This window comes from Vulpes vulpes, chromosome 12 (genome assembly GCF_048418805.1).
Source record: "Vulpes vulpes isolate BD-2025 chromosome 12, VulVul3, whole genome shotgun sequence".
In the NCBI taxonomy this organism is placed as follows: domain Eukaryota; kingdom Metazoa; phylum Chordata; class Mammalia; order Carnivora; family Canidae; genus Vulpes; species Vulpes vulpes.
This window is the reverse complement of record NC_132791.1, coordinates 57,196,849-57,211,846: the sequence shown is the minus strand read 5'-3', so window position 1 is coordinate 57,211,846 and position 14,998 is coordinate 57,196,849. Positions and strand designations below refer to the sequence as shown.

General features: G+C 39.9%; 1 protein-coding gene across 1 annotated transcript in view; it reads right to left on the bottom strand.

Moving 5' to 3' along the window:
* Positions 1-2,445: 2,445 nt before the first annotated feature.
* The window catches only part of FBN2 (fibrillin 2), a 238,935-nt gene continuing 226,382 nt past the window's right edge, over positions 2,446-14,998 (bottom strand). The window contains exons 62-65 of the mRNA XM_072728645.1: positions 12,768-12,887; positions 8,080-8,311; positions 6,729-6,900; positions 2,446-4,346 (exon numbers count right to left, since the gene is read on the bottom strand). Of these exons, the coding sequence (XP_072584746.1) occupies positions 3,972-4,346; positions 6,729-6,900; positions 8,080-8,311; positions 12,768-12,887 (899 nt within the window). The 3' untranslated portion in view covers positions 2,446-3,971. The remainder of the gene's footprint in view (positions 4,347-6,728; positions 6,901-8,079; positions 8,312-12,767; positions 12,888-14,998) is intronic.

Sequence of the window (14,998 nt, the reverse complement as noted above, 5' to 3'; positions counted from 1 at the left end):
ATGTCAGAGGGGGCTTCAGATCCAAGGGAGCCAGTGAGCCTGCTCCATCCCCATGCGCCAAACTCAGGTCAGCCTGAAGTGAAGGTTTCTCTCTTTTCCCTAAAGGGTGATTCTGGCTTAGGGGTCGTCATGTTGAATTTAATGAGCTGTTCATTGTATTTTAGGACTCCACCACTGTTCTGCATCGCTGAAGAAAATTTCAAGGAGAATTTGGGTCAGAAATATATATGCTTTGTACTAAACAAGAATACTGTAGTTTTGTATTTAGTGGAGAGAGCAATCATGGTTTAAGAAAAAAAAGTAACCAGAAGAGAGTTGTCAAAGGCAGGCTGGCTGAGACAGCGAACAGGGCTGTCCCGCTCACCTCCTGGGTGGTGGTAATGAGTCTCCATGTTTCCCATGTCTCTTCCAGAAGCAAAGATGCCTATGGTTCCCCTCTTGTTTTTTTTTTTAAACATGGCGCTGTTTTCAGTCTTTCCCAGTGGATTTGTCTTTTAGACAACTTCTAGTAATTCCCATAAATTCCCAAAGGTGTGTGATTTAGACTCTGTCCGAAGTCTTTGGAGCATGAAAGAAAGTGGCTTTTTGAATAAGTTATGTATGTTCTCTTGTGGACTACTGTAAATTAGGAGTTCAAATGAGCCACAAGCAGCATGGAAAGGAGTGAATAGAATTGTCTTTCAGAAAGATGAAAAAATTTCAAATTGCCAGTTTATTCTTGAGGATCATGAATATCTCTGTACTATTAAATTGAACTGTATGAAATTGCCATCCTGTAGATCAGACATGGCAAAATGTCAGCAATTCCTCATGGCTCATCTTAACATATGAATTAACCTGTTTTCACTGAAGCACTAAGGGTAGGAATGTAAAGGTTGGAGAACTCAGACTGACACTGTCATTTTAGTTGTGTTTTCCACCTAACCACCCCAAGCATTCATTTTGTGAACCAAGAAAGCAATGAATGCAAAATAAAACCTAAGGTTATTTACAAGGGGCAGGCCGTAATGAATGATTGATATTCCTAGATAGTGCAAAAGGGCAGATGCTTAAATTTAGAGTAAGATCCGTGGATTATTTTCATTGTTCATGTGCAAACATGACCATCAAATTTCATCTACCACAAGTAAGCGAAATCAAAAAGTATTAAATAGAACTAGAATTTTTAAAAGTCCAAGTTTAAATGTCAACATTCTGTAGTCTGAGAGAATTCATGTCATCTGAAAACCAAATTATTGCTTATTACTAATACATGTACACGCTGGATTTGGTCTATCTATCTGGGCTTACTTTTGGGCAAACTTCTCTGTAACTTAGCAAAGTAATTTCTGAGGGGTTAGTTTATGGGAATGACAAAATGGTACAGAATATATCACTAGCAGTGAGCTACCAGAGATACACAAGTTCATCATGGCTGTGTCAGTGCTCAGAGTGAGAACTGGAATAAGGCAGCCAGAGGTGTCTGAGAAGCTCTTCCTAGGAGTCATTTCTTTACAGCACGTCCTGTGCAAAGCCCCAAATGGTCTTTTATCTTTGCTGCGCAAAGTGCCTGATGGTGTGGATTCTCAAACTTGCTTTAAGAGGTTAAAGGCAAACTTAAGTGTTGTTGCTGGTCACAATTGAAAGAGTCGAATTTGGTTCCAGGTAATTTCATGTTATGAGCACTCATGCTGTCGCCATAATAGATACCAGATGAAACACACTTTGTATGTTAAGATATAAAGTAGGCCGGAGGCAAATACTTTCCTTGCCCCTTGCAGCTAGTTTCTGATTGACTGAGGGTAGTATTAAGATCAGTCATGATATTTCCTTGTTTTCTTGTCACTTGGATGAAAAACTTGAGCACACAGATTCTAGAACATTGCATTGAATTGACTTGTAAGACATTTCTGTGCTTGTTTCAGCAGTGTCAGAAAAAAGGTTCAGTTACATAATTTGTCCTATCTAGTCACTTATGCACTGAGGAAAGTCTGTAACACTGCAAGAGTTAGGAAGCTTTGGATTCTTTTGAAGGAGGATGGCCTTTGGCCTGGGGTATGCTCACTATGTACTGTGGCTTAAAAACTCAAGTTCAGGAAAAGCCTTAAAGAAGGAAGACTCAGAGAATGTTCTACTTCCTCACAGGTGCTTTAAACGTGGTGGTCCCCATCGCCTATTACAGGATGACATGAAGAGATTCTCAGGTCTCTAGAAAGATGTGGGGCTCTGAGGAGTCTTAGAATCTATGTGGATTGATTTTGTCCTTCTACTTGAATAGGACTTTATATTGTCGCGGGCATGAACACTCCTGTTTACTTTGTGCCACAGATTGGACAGCAATCTCTCATTTTCCTGTAATTGTGCCTGGCTCTCCTTCTGGCACTTTCATACAGGTCCCTGTAAGCAAAGCCCCCAGTGCCTCCCACCAACACAGCTATAGTCCTACAAAACTCTCAGCCAGCAAACTACCCCAAAATAAGCTTTATTGCAAGAAAAGTGTCATATTTGATACATAGACCTACAAAAACAAACAAAACCAAAAACCATAAGTTTTTCCTCACAAACACTTGATTACAAATTTATAGTTTCTTTTTTTTAGGTATTAAAAAAACAAAACAAAACAAACCCCCAACTGGATATGTATATAATTGGTTATGAATCTTTGGTCAGCACAGGTGTGAGAGGAGCAACCCGGAGCCTGCATGTGCTTTGGCCATTTCACATATGAGGTTTGGTCACTGGTCCAGGGACAGGTTCTTGGGTTGAGAAGTACACGGGGACGTCCTCTTAATGGCACGTCCTGGTACAGAATCTTTTTAAATGACTAAAGCAAACTAAACATCAATTCATTGTACAAACATCTTTCATACACAATAGGCTATGATAAAACGAGGCATATGGTGTATAACTACAGTATTAATGAAAATTCTAAAAAAAAATGGATTTAAAAAAACAACAACAACATATATTCCTTGGCTGTACTGCATGATTTGTTTGCACATATGGCAATCCTGAAACAGCTTGAACATAATAAATGCACCATTAATCTAAGACAGCACCAAACACTACAGAACGCCAGGCGTTCCTTTGCAGAGGACCGGCAGTTCAGCTGCCTCGGTACCGCGGGGGCGCAGCGCACCCGGGTAGGAATGAGGTGTGATGGGGAGCACGTGTGCTTCCTTGAGGTTATACGAAGGAGATACAGTACGGTTTGGCCTGCAACGCTACTGGTCTCACAAGCAGTCAAGGTATTTTGCTACAGTGGTTGTGCTTCATCTTCGGTTGCCTGGTGTGTCTGGTGATGAGGACTGTCATCGTCACAGCGAGCTGCTCTGGCTTTTATCTCCTTTCTGAAGGATCTAATGACATTGCCGTCTTTTAAGTTAGTGATTACACTGCCCATACAGCTCTGTGTGGCTTTCTTTAAAATAATCAGATGTGTACCAGTTGGACCACTGGCAGAAAACCAAAGGAAACATCTCTTGGATCTACTGGATTTTTAAAAAGCACCTCTAAAAGAAATAGCTCAAATTTATAAATCTAAAGAAAAACAAGTGAGTTTCCCTTTTTTGTTTACATAGTTTGTTCATTTCTCCATATATTACTGCATTAAAAATAAATAAACATCTATATTTTTTTAATTAGCAACTATAGCAAAATACCCAAAGTGTTACAGACTGCTAACAGGAAAAAAAAAAAGCTCACATTATTTTTGTGCATTTAGTGCCATATGCTGATCTCTTGAACATTTAGTTTTAGTTTTCTTTTAATATATTTTTAAAGTGAAGTTATATAAAAAATACAGTAACCACGGTTGCCTTTGTACTCAAATCTTTGGCCATACCAGAGTCTCAATTATCCTTCCCTGGGAGGGTCAACATTCTGCAGTCTGAGACAGGGAGGCAAGAAACGAAAGTTGTCTTTTTTCCCTCTTTACAATTAGTCACCGATTTCTCCCAGGCTTCTGCAGGCTGAAACCAGGTCTGAAGGGATTAATAGAGCTGAATCTGCAGCCTCATTCTGAGAGCCTCCCCGAGCTCCCCTAGGAGGTAGTCATCCTCGTTGCGGTCTTCCAGTTTCTTAAGCTCCTTCTTCTTGTAGAGAGGGACGCTAGAGATTTCCAGTGTGTACGTGCCAGGCGCGAGCCTCCTCTTGGCTGTGTGCAAGTAGCTGAGCCCGTTTCTTTGGTGGATGCGGAAGATCCCCTCATCGTTCCCTTGGGAGATGACATAGCGGATGTGGTTGTTAAGGGGCTCGATGGCAGGCATGAGTTCCAGGATGTGCTCCTTCGAGCCGAGGCCGGAGAGGTTGAACTTCATTTTCATGGGGCTGTCCATGTCGACACTCTCCAGGCTGATGTGTTCCACCTGGAGAAAGAGCAGGAAAGGATGTGGGAAGAAGGGGAAGAAGGTCTAAGGCACAACCAGAGGACTGGGGAGGGACATGCTGCTAGGGCTGCAGCCACAGTGACGACTGTGTCCCCTCGGAGCCAGGAGTCGGCTGGGGGAAAGGTCAGCTCCACAGAGCCTGGAGAGCTATACAGCCTCTCATTCACCTTTTCCAGGTCCAGTAACAGGGTTGAGCCTACAGAGAGCATTACACATTTCAAAATATTTTTGATGACTTTATGAAATAATATACTTACTAATAAGAAAAATAATTGAAGAAATGACTGTAATTTTTATTTTTTTTGGCTGGAGTCTAAACTAGAAGTGCAGGGGGCACCTGGGTGGCTCAGTCGATTAAACTAGAAGTGCAGCTCTTAGCCAAGAGTAGGGACAGTTCCCCAGAGCAATTTTAATTCCCATGGCCTGGCTTGATGTGTAAGTGAGTGGTAACCATGAGTGGAGTGTATTTACTGAGAGCATCAGTGCAGACAGAGGCACTTGCAGAGTCCAGGGCTTGAGTTTGTACCAGCTTTGGTAAAAAATCAGTGGGGTGGGGCCCAGACAAACCAAGTCTCACTTGGTCAGAGGGGTGGGAGGTTTTAGAATGCTATCTTATGTTATTTTTAAAAATTTATTTATTTATTTTAGAGAGAATGAGTGAGCAAGCAGGGAGAGGGACTAAGACAGAATCCTGAAGCAGACTTCACAGTGAGCACAGAGCTAGATGCAGGGCTAGATCCCAGGATCATGAGATCATGACCGGAGCCAAAACCAGCAGTCAGCCACCTAACCAACTGTACCACCCGGGTGCCCCTAGAATGCTATCTGTAAGACAGGCAGAAATCCAAAGCTTTGAGTGGATGCCTTTAAGTAAGAACTTGGCTCTTGTAGCACATAAGTGCCCATTGGAAGTGCCTGGGGGGCTCAGTTCGTTAAGTGTCAGACTCTTGACTTCAGCTTGGGTTGTGAGATCGAGCCCCACACTGGGCTCCATGTTTGGCATGGAGTCTGCCTGAAATTCTCTCTCCCCCTTGCCCTCCACCCCTCCTCCTACTTGTGCACACACTTTCTCTTTCACAAATAAATTAATAAAATCTTAGAAAACAAAACAAAACATGTCCATCAGTCATCAGACAGAATCTTGTCCCCCGTACCACCATGGGAAGGTTTCATAAGCAAGATTTCCGGATTTGTAGTTAGGGGTACTTGATGAATAACTCAGTTGCCATATTTAAACATCAGTTAGTACCTAAGTCAACTTAAGGTAAATCTAACACTGGCCTGATTATTATTATAAAATAGAACCATAAACATTTTGGCTAAAGAAATCTAGCCTTATGGATTAGGAAAGTTTCAGAGGCCCAGAAAACTGAAGCAATATGGTCAACTCACACAGCCAGTTAGTTGTTGCCTAGGGGTTTTTTGGTGGGAGAATTTTGCAACGTTATCTGAAGAGGGTGGAGCTATTCCTGATCTTTGGGAAAATCAATATCTTTGGTTACCAGATATTATTTTGGTGACATTTACTAACAGGCACTGTTTCAATTCAATTTTGTCAGCCTTCAAGGTAAGATTTTTTTTTTTTTTTAAAGAAGGCCCAGTGTAAAGCCCAATTGGGCTTAACCTCAAAACCCTAAGATCAAGACCTGAGCTGAGATCAAGAGTCAGATGCTTAACCAATGGAGCCCATCCAGGCACCCCCAAAGTTTTTTAATCCTATTTTACAGTGAAAAAATTGAGGCAAAGAGAAGTTAAGTGAACATGCCCCATGTGACATGGGTAATAAGTGGGGAAAACCACATAGTCATGGCCCTCCCTTTTAACTACTCAGTTAAATGCTATCAATAGCAAAGAACCACCAGCAGGCAATCTGGATCTCTAGTTTCTTATGAAATATACTTTACTTGGAGATAAAATTTTTTATGGGAAGAACACTTATCTAATAAATGTCACAGAATATGAGACCTGGTTGGCTTATCCACTGAAAATTAAATTCAGCCTAGTGTACTGCATTTGTATAAAATAGAACTGTATAAAATAATTTGTTCTTTTGAATCATATCAAAATTGCTATTTCCTAGATGAACACCTCCCCCCCCCCCCCCCCACTGGTACAAATAAAAAACAAAATGTAGGATTTGAAGCTGTGAATCTTAAAGTTTTCTTCCCTGAGTCCTTGTGTTTGCGCTAATAACGCCACTAATTTTAGTGTGTCTCTGCCATATTGTGTCTGTGAATTAAGTTATAACATTACAAGAAAGTTTTAACTTCACAGAGGCCGAAACCTATGTAAAAAGTTCACTGCATAGTGTTACTGCATAAGGATAAAATCTTGTGACAAAACAGAGCGACGTTTACTCACAGCTGTGGGTTCAGGTTCCTGAACACTTCTCTTCTGTCTGCCGTCTTTCTTAGAGTAGCCATTGATCTTACACTCATAGCATGCTTCTGGGGACAGAGCATTTTCCTCGTCGACCTCTGCATCCAGGGACAGGTACTGCCCTTTGTTAAATCCCATTCCTGAGACACAGTGGCTATTTGCAATAAGAAGCAAGGCATGGTTAGACTTCACCATTAACCGTGACCATAGTTTTCCAGTGGTAGAGCAGGGGCTTCAGAAACAAGGAGCCAATGAAGTAAACTCTAAGCTTTAAACATGAAAACCTCAATATTCTTGGTAATTCTTTCCTTCAACACTTAAAATATGAGGTTCTCCCTCATTCTGAACATCAAAATTCTTCTGAGAGTGAGCTCCAGGTTTCTCGAATTTTCAGTCCTAATTAGACTGAAGCAACTCAGGTATTGTTACATCAAGAAGGAAAAAAAAAGAGCAAATTATGAATTGCAAAGGACAATTCAAAGAGAATTTCTGTTACTTTATAAGCTTAAAGCCTGTGCTTACTGCTCTTTAAAAAGCTCTTTGCTATAACTTTTGAGATTTCTGAGCTCCCATTATGGGTAGTGAGAGTCACTGAGTTGGCTCAAAATGACCCTTGTCTGGACCAAGACTGGTTTCAAGCATTATTAGGTACCAGTGGTAGACAGATTAGTCTACACCCCTCAATGCCTGACTCACTCACTGCTCTTTCTGGGAAAGGTGACCCTGACTGACTCGTACATTCCCATCCTCTGTGCTGTGAGGGCCAGCTGCCTTGATGGAAGGCTGCAGGTAGCCAGTACCTCCACCGCAGCCAACAGGACTTGAGACGGCTCACTTGGGAGAGTGCCATTAGCTGGAAGGGACCCAGCCTAGGTGGTGCCACATGAACCAGACACATACTCTCTATGCTGTACAAAGCCAGATGAGCAAAGGGAGGGACAGACTCCTTCCTTAGGGACCCCTGGGCTAGCACTTGTCTAAATTCATAGACAAATCTGTGGTGAAGCCATTTCTACTTGTACTTTATAACCCAGGTGTCACTGGGAACACGGGAGCAGCATTTTTAAACATCTCTTTGTCTCGGCTTGGAGGAATCTGACTGAATCAATGTAGGCTGTTCTGAGGGGCAAGCGAGTGATCTCTGTATCTAAGTTGGCCTTACGGTCACCACAAAGGAGGCAATCCTGTTGCACTGACATAACCCATGTACCTTCCTGATGGTACTTGTTCCCATTACCCGGAGTCCTCTGAGCAGTCCTCTTGTCTCCTAGACTTTTATCACCACTCACTTCCCTGCAGTGCCAGGACCACGCCTGCTTCCCTGGAGCCTTACCCTTGTCCTACTCTGTAGTACCCGGGAGGGCAGCCACAGAGATAGCCCCCTTCCGTGTTGGAGCAGCCATAATTGCAGGGGTTCTTGGAGGAGGAGCACTCATTGACGTCGTGGCAGGCACTGGAGAACTGGTCAAAGGAGAACCCAGAGGGACAGACGCATTTATAACCTCCAAGGGTGTTGTAGCAGGAAGCAGAGCCGCAGGCATTGGGATTGGAGCATTCGTTCTCGTCTAGGGGCACAAAGGAAGAGGCTCTTATGTGGGGGGAGGGGCGCTGAGGTGAAGAAGAGCCCAGTGTCAAAGTCACGACGGTTTTTACGGGGAAATATCTCTAGAACCATATTTTAAAAATGTTTATTCTGATGGTTGATTGGCAAAACATATAAAATTAGAAAAAAACCCAAAACAAAACACCAAAACCCAAAGAATCCTTGCTGTACAAGTATTGTACAGCAATACTCTGTTTGGGCTACGTTTCTCAATATGATGGCAACCCTTGGAGACAGACATCTGTAGTCTTTCTACTTTTATTCTCAGAATCTCAGTTCCATGGAGTTAGAAAGTAGATCACTAGTTTCCAGGGGCTGCAGGGAGGGAAAAACAGAGAATGTCTGCTTATGGGTATGGAGTAGCTTTCTGGGGTGATGAAATTGTGGTGATGGTGATGGTGAGAATATACTGACCACCACTGAACTGTACACATTTTGAAAAGATTTTACGGCATGTGAATTATATCTCAATTAAAAAAAAACAACAACAACCCGTATCTGGGTACACTACATTCTCTCAGCAATTCCCAAATTCATTCTATATGGAGAGAAAATATACATAAAATTTTAAGTACTCAATTAAAATAATTGAAAGAAACATTATTTAATTGAATCTGTTCGACTGAAAATTTAGTATGCTTTTACTACTTGAGAACCCATGAGGCGCACCCTGTTGTCTTCTGAGAGAGGTTTGCATCCAGCCATCAGCTGACCTAAGTTTTGCTTGTTTAATAACTAACCTTACACTGTAAATTCCTGATGTAGGATAATTATAGGTTATACTTTCAGTTGCTCTTACTTTTATAAAATCAAAGCCTGATTGTGCTTTTTAACTTTGGAGATTGCAATTTTCCTCTGTCTGGTTGATATATATAGCATGTGGCTTGACTCCTTTGGGCTTTATTATAATCCACATTTCACCCTGGGCAGAAGTCACATCTGTTCCATGGAATTCTTTTGGATTTTTGTGACTCCAATGAGCACAGTGTGTCTGTTTACCGAATATGTGACAAGTTTATGTTTCAGCCCACGTGGGGAAATGGTCCATTTGCAAGTAGATGTGTGTCTGGGATGCCACAGCTCCAGGGAAGTGCATATCTGCAGTAGCTCAGTGAGATTATGGAGGATGCAGACAGAGTCTCAGTGCCCAGGCTTCTCAGACAGGAAATATAACTCCATTAAGTACAGCACACACAGGTTACTGAAAGGGCAGATATTTTTGTTTTGCTTTGTTTTGTTTTGTTTTAAAGGGCAGATATTATTAGGTAACTTGTGTGTTATGATTACAGTTTCAGAATTAAATCAGGCCAACAAAGAGAGAATTCTAGATATGAAACCTGCTAGGATTACCTAATATGTATAAATTCTTAGTCTTCATTTCATGAGGAGAAAGTATTTAAATGAATTCTTAATCACCAGGCTACCTACGACATAGACCTAACTGCTGTTTTATTTCTGTATATGAAAGACTGGGCATTCTGCTATGGAGGCTTATCTGCTTTAATCATTAAATCTGACATTTATATCCAGTACTTCTCTCGTAACAGAGAATGTAAATTAGGTTATAATTTAAGAAAATGGTCCTGCTATGAATATAGTATTGGACATGGTGTTAGGGAGAGAAATTATCAGGCAAAACCCATTACTTCAGTAAATGTCATTTACGTATTACTGACAAGAACATTTAAAAGTGTGTAATGTTTCTGTAAGCACCATGCTCTAGTTCATGTTTATATGTTACAAATGTACATCGTGGTGTATTTTTATGGATGCAGGTAATCTCACTTTGAAAATATGTTCATGCTGCATACGTACTTGGAACAGACTCACGCTTCACCAAGCTGTGTTCACATTATTTTGAAGCGACCACAGAAGCAAGTGGGAGTTAATGAATACTACAAAACCAAAAACTTCACTGATACATTATTTTTCTTCATGAGCAAATGTTAATATTCACTTATTTTCAATTTTGAATAATCATAATGCTTGTAAACATTTTAGAAATGTTACCTACCTACATCTGTACAGTCTATGTACCAGAATGGTATAAGTGTTCTCTGGCAAGTGACTGGGAATATCTTAAAGTATTCATTTGAATTAAAACTGTTTTTTTCAGTATTAATACAAAAACTGTCCATTTTCCTTAAGTTGGCAGTAGTATTAACAGTTTAACATTACTTAAATTATCTGATGCATTGACTCTGAACAGTTTTGCTCATTTACTGAGAGATCACATAAATCTGAAATTGTTCATTCTGCACATCCCTCCTCGAGCCTATGAAATGACTAGTGATATTCACACATGCAGGAACAGATAAAAATAATTTGTGGCCTTTCAATTTGCATTTTGTCATAAGTCTTATTCTTTTGGTAACATGCTGCTTTTATTAGTTCCTGATGGTTTATTTAATTCTATCTCTGCCATATATTTGGGTTAAAATTCCAACTGGAATTATGTGGATTCAAAGCCAGGAAGTCAGCAATTAAAGTAGGGACCACCTTGAGTCCTCAATCCTGCACAGGCGAATCTAGAACCTTTCAAAATAAATCCCTGCTGTCATACTGTGTGAGGTGCTTTAGGGTGACTGCCTTGCTGAAGTGCCCACTCGGAGGCACTCCAAAGGGGAATTAGGATGTACCATACGGTGTTGATTTTCAAGTCAGACTGATTTTTTGAAAAACTCTACAGTTCTTTTTGTTCTAGATGTTTTATAGGAAGAAGCTTCAGAAAACTTAAAAACTTGGAAATTGAGATGATTCTCTACGTATGCTCTTACTTATATTATACTGAGGATCAATTTAAAAATAAGATTTCTAGGGCAGCCCTGGTGGCCCAGCGGTTTAGCGCCACCTTCAGCCCAGGGTGTGATCTTGGAGATCTGGGATCGAGTCCCACGTTAGGCTCCCTGCATGGAGCCTGCTTCTCCCTCTGCCTGTGTCTCTGCCTCTCTCTCTCTTTCTCTCTCTCTCTCTGCGTGTCTGTCATAAATAAATAAATAAATAAATAAATAAATAATTTCTATTTAACAGGCTGACACCTATGAAGTATTAGAAGATCATTCTTTTGCCTTAAGATCCACCAAATTAGCCAAGAAGTCCATGTTATTTTATGAAAGGTGAGTCTTTCCACTTTGTTTAGTAAACAAAGCAATATAATTATTTTAAACTGCTTTAACAGCTATCGAAAAATGTACTGTTCTCTATATTCCGAAGAGTGTGCTTATACTATGCCTCTGTTTATAAATCAAGAAATGAGGGCCTAAGGACTTTGGCAACATTTTTGTGTGGGAAGAGAAGAAAAGTAAACGTAGGAAATCATTTTGATTGACTGCCTAATAATCCTTGAAAATCTGTTCATAACTTCTTGATCATCAATGGCTTCTGCATTTCTCTGCCCGGGTGTCTATTTGTGGGGTGACAAAGCATCTGTCTTTGGCTTGGCACAAGACCAGAGCATCTCTGTGACTTTCACTGAATTGGCTTCCCTCCTAGGAAATTTATCTTGATTTTCTCTTCTCAATTCAGTAAACTGTCATTAGAAATTTCTTTTGAGAAGACCACAAAGGATAAAATCAGATTAATTTATTTAGTGAATGCTCACAGTGAAATATCTGAAAAACACGTGTGGTAATTTAATCACTGCAAAGGCACAGGAAAGCACCCCGTGGTTTCTCTGCAGGACCACAGCTCCCCTTTAGGCTGGCATCTGATGTCACAATATGTTGGATGGCAGGTCTATGAAGTGCATTCAGGTGGAGCCAAGAAATGAGGCATATGCTAAGTGAATCAGCTGGCTATTCAAGTACAGAATACTGTTCTCTTTGATCAATCTCCCCTTAAAAGGAGAATTTCCACTGACTATTATCAATGCCAGAACAGGGCTGACGGCCTACAGATTTTATTTTACAAACTCTTTTGTCTAGAGTTTTCAACAGAATTAGCCCTAACTAGGTACTTTTTCTACCTTCAAATACTTAACCTTCTTCATTAAATCTATGTAACTGGAAAGCACAGAGGGATAGTCCTCATTAAGCTGATCTGAATTCATTTAGATTCATATGAGAGAGATGGAAGAGCAGTTCTTCAACCCCAAATCTAAAGATAAGAGACTGATGAAGAAAAGCCCCTGACCTTGGCAAATGATGAATCTTGACAACATCTTCAGAAAGTTAAGTTTATAAAAGCTCTAGTTTAGTTACCTTTGGGGTATCTTAAAACAACATTTGTATTCTGGATGTTTTCAAACACAAGTACAGAGACTAGTGTCACAGATCCCTGTGCATCCCTCAGAAAGACTGGAGTTAAAGTTCTAGGATTCAAAGGCTACACTGAAACATCAACCTTTATTAGTTGTTCATCTTACACAAAGATACCTTAAGGTAAGAAAAGCAGATGCTATGTAACCAGAGAGCACTCACCAACACACTGATTCCACTGGTAATGCTGAATATACCCTTGAGGGCAGCCGCATCTGTAGCCTCCCAGGATGTTCTGACAGCCATGCTGGCACCTGTGGTTTCCATCACATTCATCCACATCTGCAAAAACAATCCCAGCATGATATTTACGCACCCTTTCCTCTACTGTTCTTAAATGCACTCCAAATACAACCTGGCTTAACTATTATCAGGGGAACTAATAAATAAGACACACAGAGAGGCTGGGAGTTTTTCCAAGTCACATGGGTATTAGTCAGCGTTGATACAAAGAATGGTTCTGAGATAGGAGCCCACTCTTCTTCTTTCTTCTTTCTTCTTTCTCCTTTCTTCTTCTTCTTTCTTCTTTCTTTTTTCTTCTTTCTTCTTCCTTCTTCTTCCTTCTTCTTCTTAGATTTATTTACTTGAGAGAGGTGGGGGGGCGGGCAAAGGGAGAGGGAGACAGAAACCCAAGCAGACTCCCTGATGATTGTGGAGCCCCATGTGGGGCTTGATCCCACAACCCTGAGATTTTGACCTGAGCTGAAACCAAGAGTGGGTTGCTTTAATCGACTAAGCCACCCAGTTGCCCCAGAACCCACCTTGTTATGCTGTCCACCAGACCATCCCTGTCAGCTCTTGAAATAACATCTTCATTTCAGCAAATCAACAATAGCAACTACAAATGTTACATGTTTTGGATGGATTAACTGCATATGGTGTGACTTATTTGATAGGTGATATAAATATATTTGCATTTTATATTCCAGTAGATTCAAAAGTGATTCAGACTTCTAATCTTCATGTTCGAGGGGCACCTGGGTGGCACAGATGGTTAAATGTCAGACTCTTGGTTTCAGCTCAGGTTGTGATCTCAGGGACTTGATATCGAGCCCTAATGGGACTCTGCATTTAGCGCAGAGTTGGCTTGAGATTTTCTCTTCCTCTGCCCCTTCCACTCATACTTGCTTGTGCTCTCAAATCAATCAATCAATCAATCTTTCAAAAAAGATCACGTGGGAGGATACAAGCACTACAGAGATACCTAAAAAGTATAACTGTTAAGCACACAAAAATTTTTATTACCATTTGAGATTAGATACAAAATTAAAGTATTTAAATATGTTATTTTTAGATATGATGTGGTATTGTTACAACATATGGAAAAATTTCTTTGTCCATACATGCATACTCTTCTGGAATGACAACTGAGGCTTTGAAATCTACTCATAAAGAGTGAAATAAAATTGGCATGTTTGATGTGTATATAACAAATTTATATGGATAATTAATAAATGGTATCTTATGTGGATGGTCATAGGCTTAACTCACACGTGGCAAGCAGCTGTATGTTCAGCATACTTTAAAAGTTTCAAGGGCTTCAAATATAAAACGTTAAAATGGAAATTTTTAAAATTGAATTTTTCTTGGCTACATATGAGATTTATAAATGTCCTATACTTCTTATAAAGAGTATATTAAAAACTCTGAATATATTTCTAGAATCCAGATTCATAAATTTCTAAGAATAATAAAAGGGGACTAAAATAAATAAAGACTTAAATTGCAACAGTTTATAAAAATATAAGGGGATGTGTATAGTCTTATAATCCCTGGCATGAGTATTTTGTAAAAGGTACCAATTCTGTACTAGCACTTGCAATGGAGATCCTGGGGAACAGTGTAATATTTTGTTGAGTATAGGCAGATTCTTATTTTAGTCCCAGTTAAATGCCTCCTTTGACTTTACAGGAAATACCTACTTGGAAGAGTGGCTTGATAGAAAATGCCCATTGTAGAGAAGAACATGAATCAGGAGTCTCAGAACAAATAAAATGGAAATAGCAATCACATTCCCCAATGCTTTTCACACATTTTACAATTCTCTTTGATAACTGGGTCCCTTCTTAAACTTAACTTTCATACATTTAGTTATCATGCAACAAAAGTCCATCTTTTTTTCCTGATATATTTGTACACTACTGTATACCATATTAGCTACAAAATTCCTTTTTAGTTGTTTTTTTTTCTTTAGATCAGTAATTAGGTAAAGACCTCAGTTACTTCAAAGCCCATTTCATAGAGAATTTTTGTCCTATATTATTAAAGTCTTCCTCTGCTCCCAACATGATATATGAAAATGTATGAATGAAAATCAATTGCTGAGTTCTATTTCATAAATACTTTTTTTTCCCTTTTGAAATGATCTCATTTTAATGGCTTGGAAGTTAAAA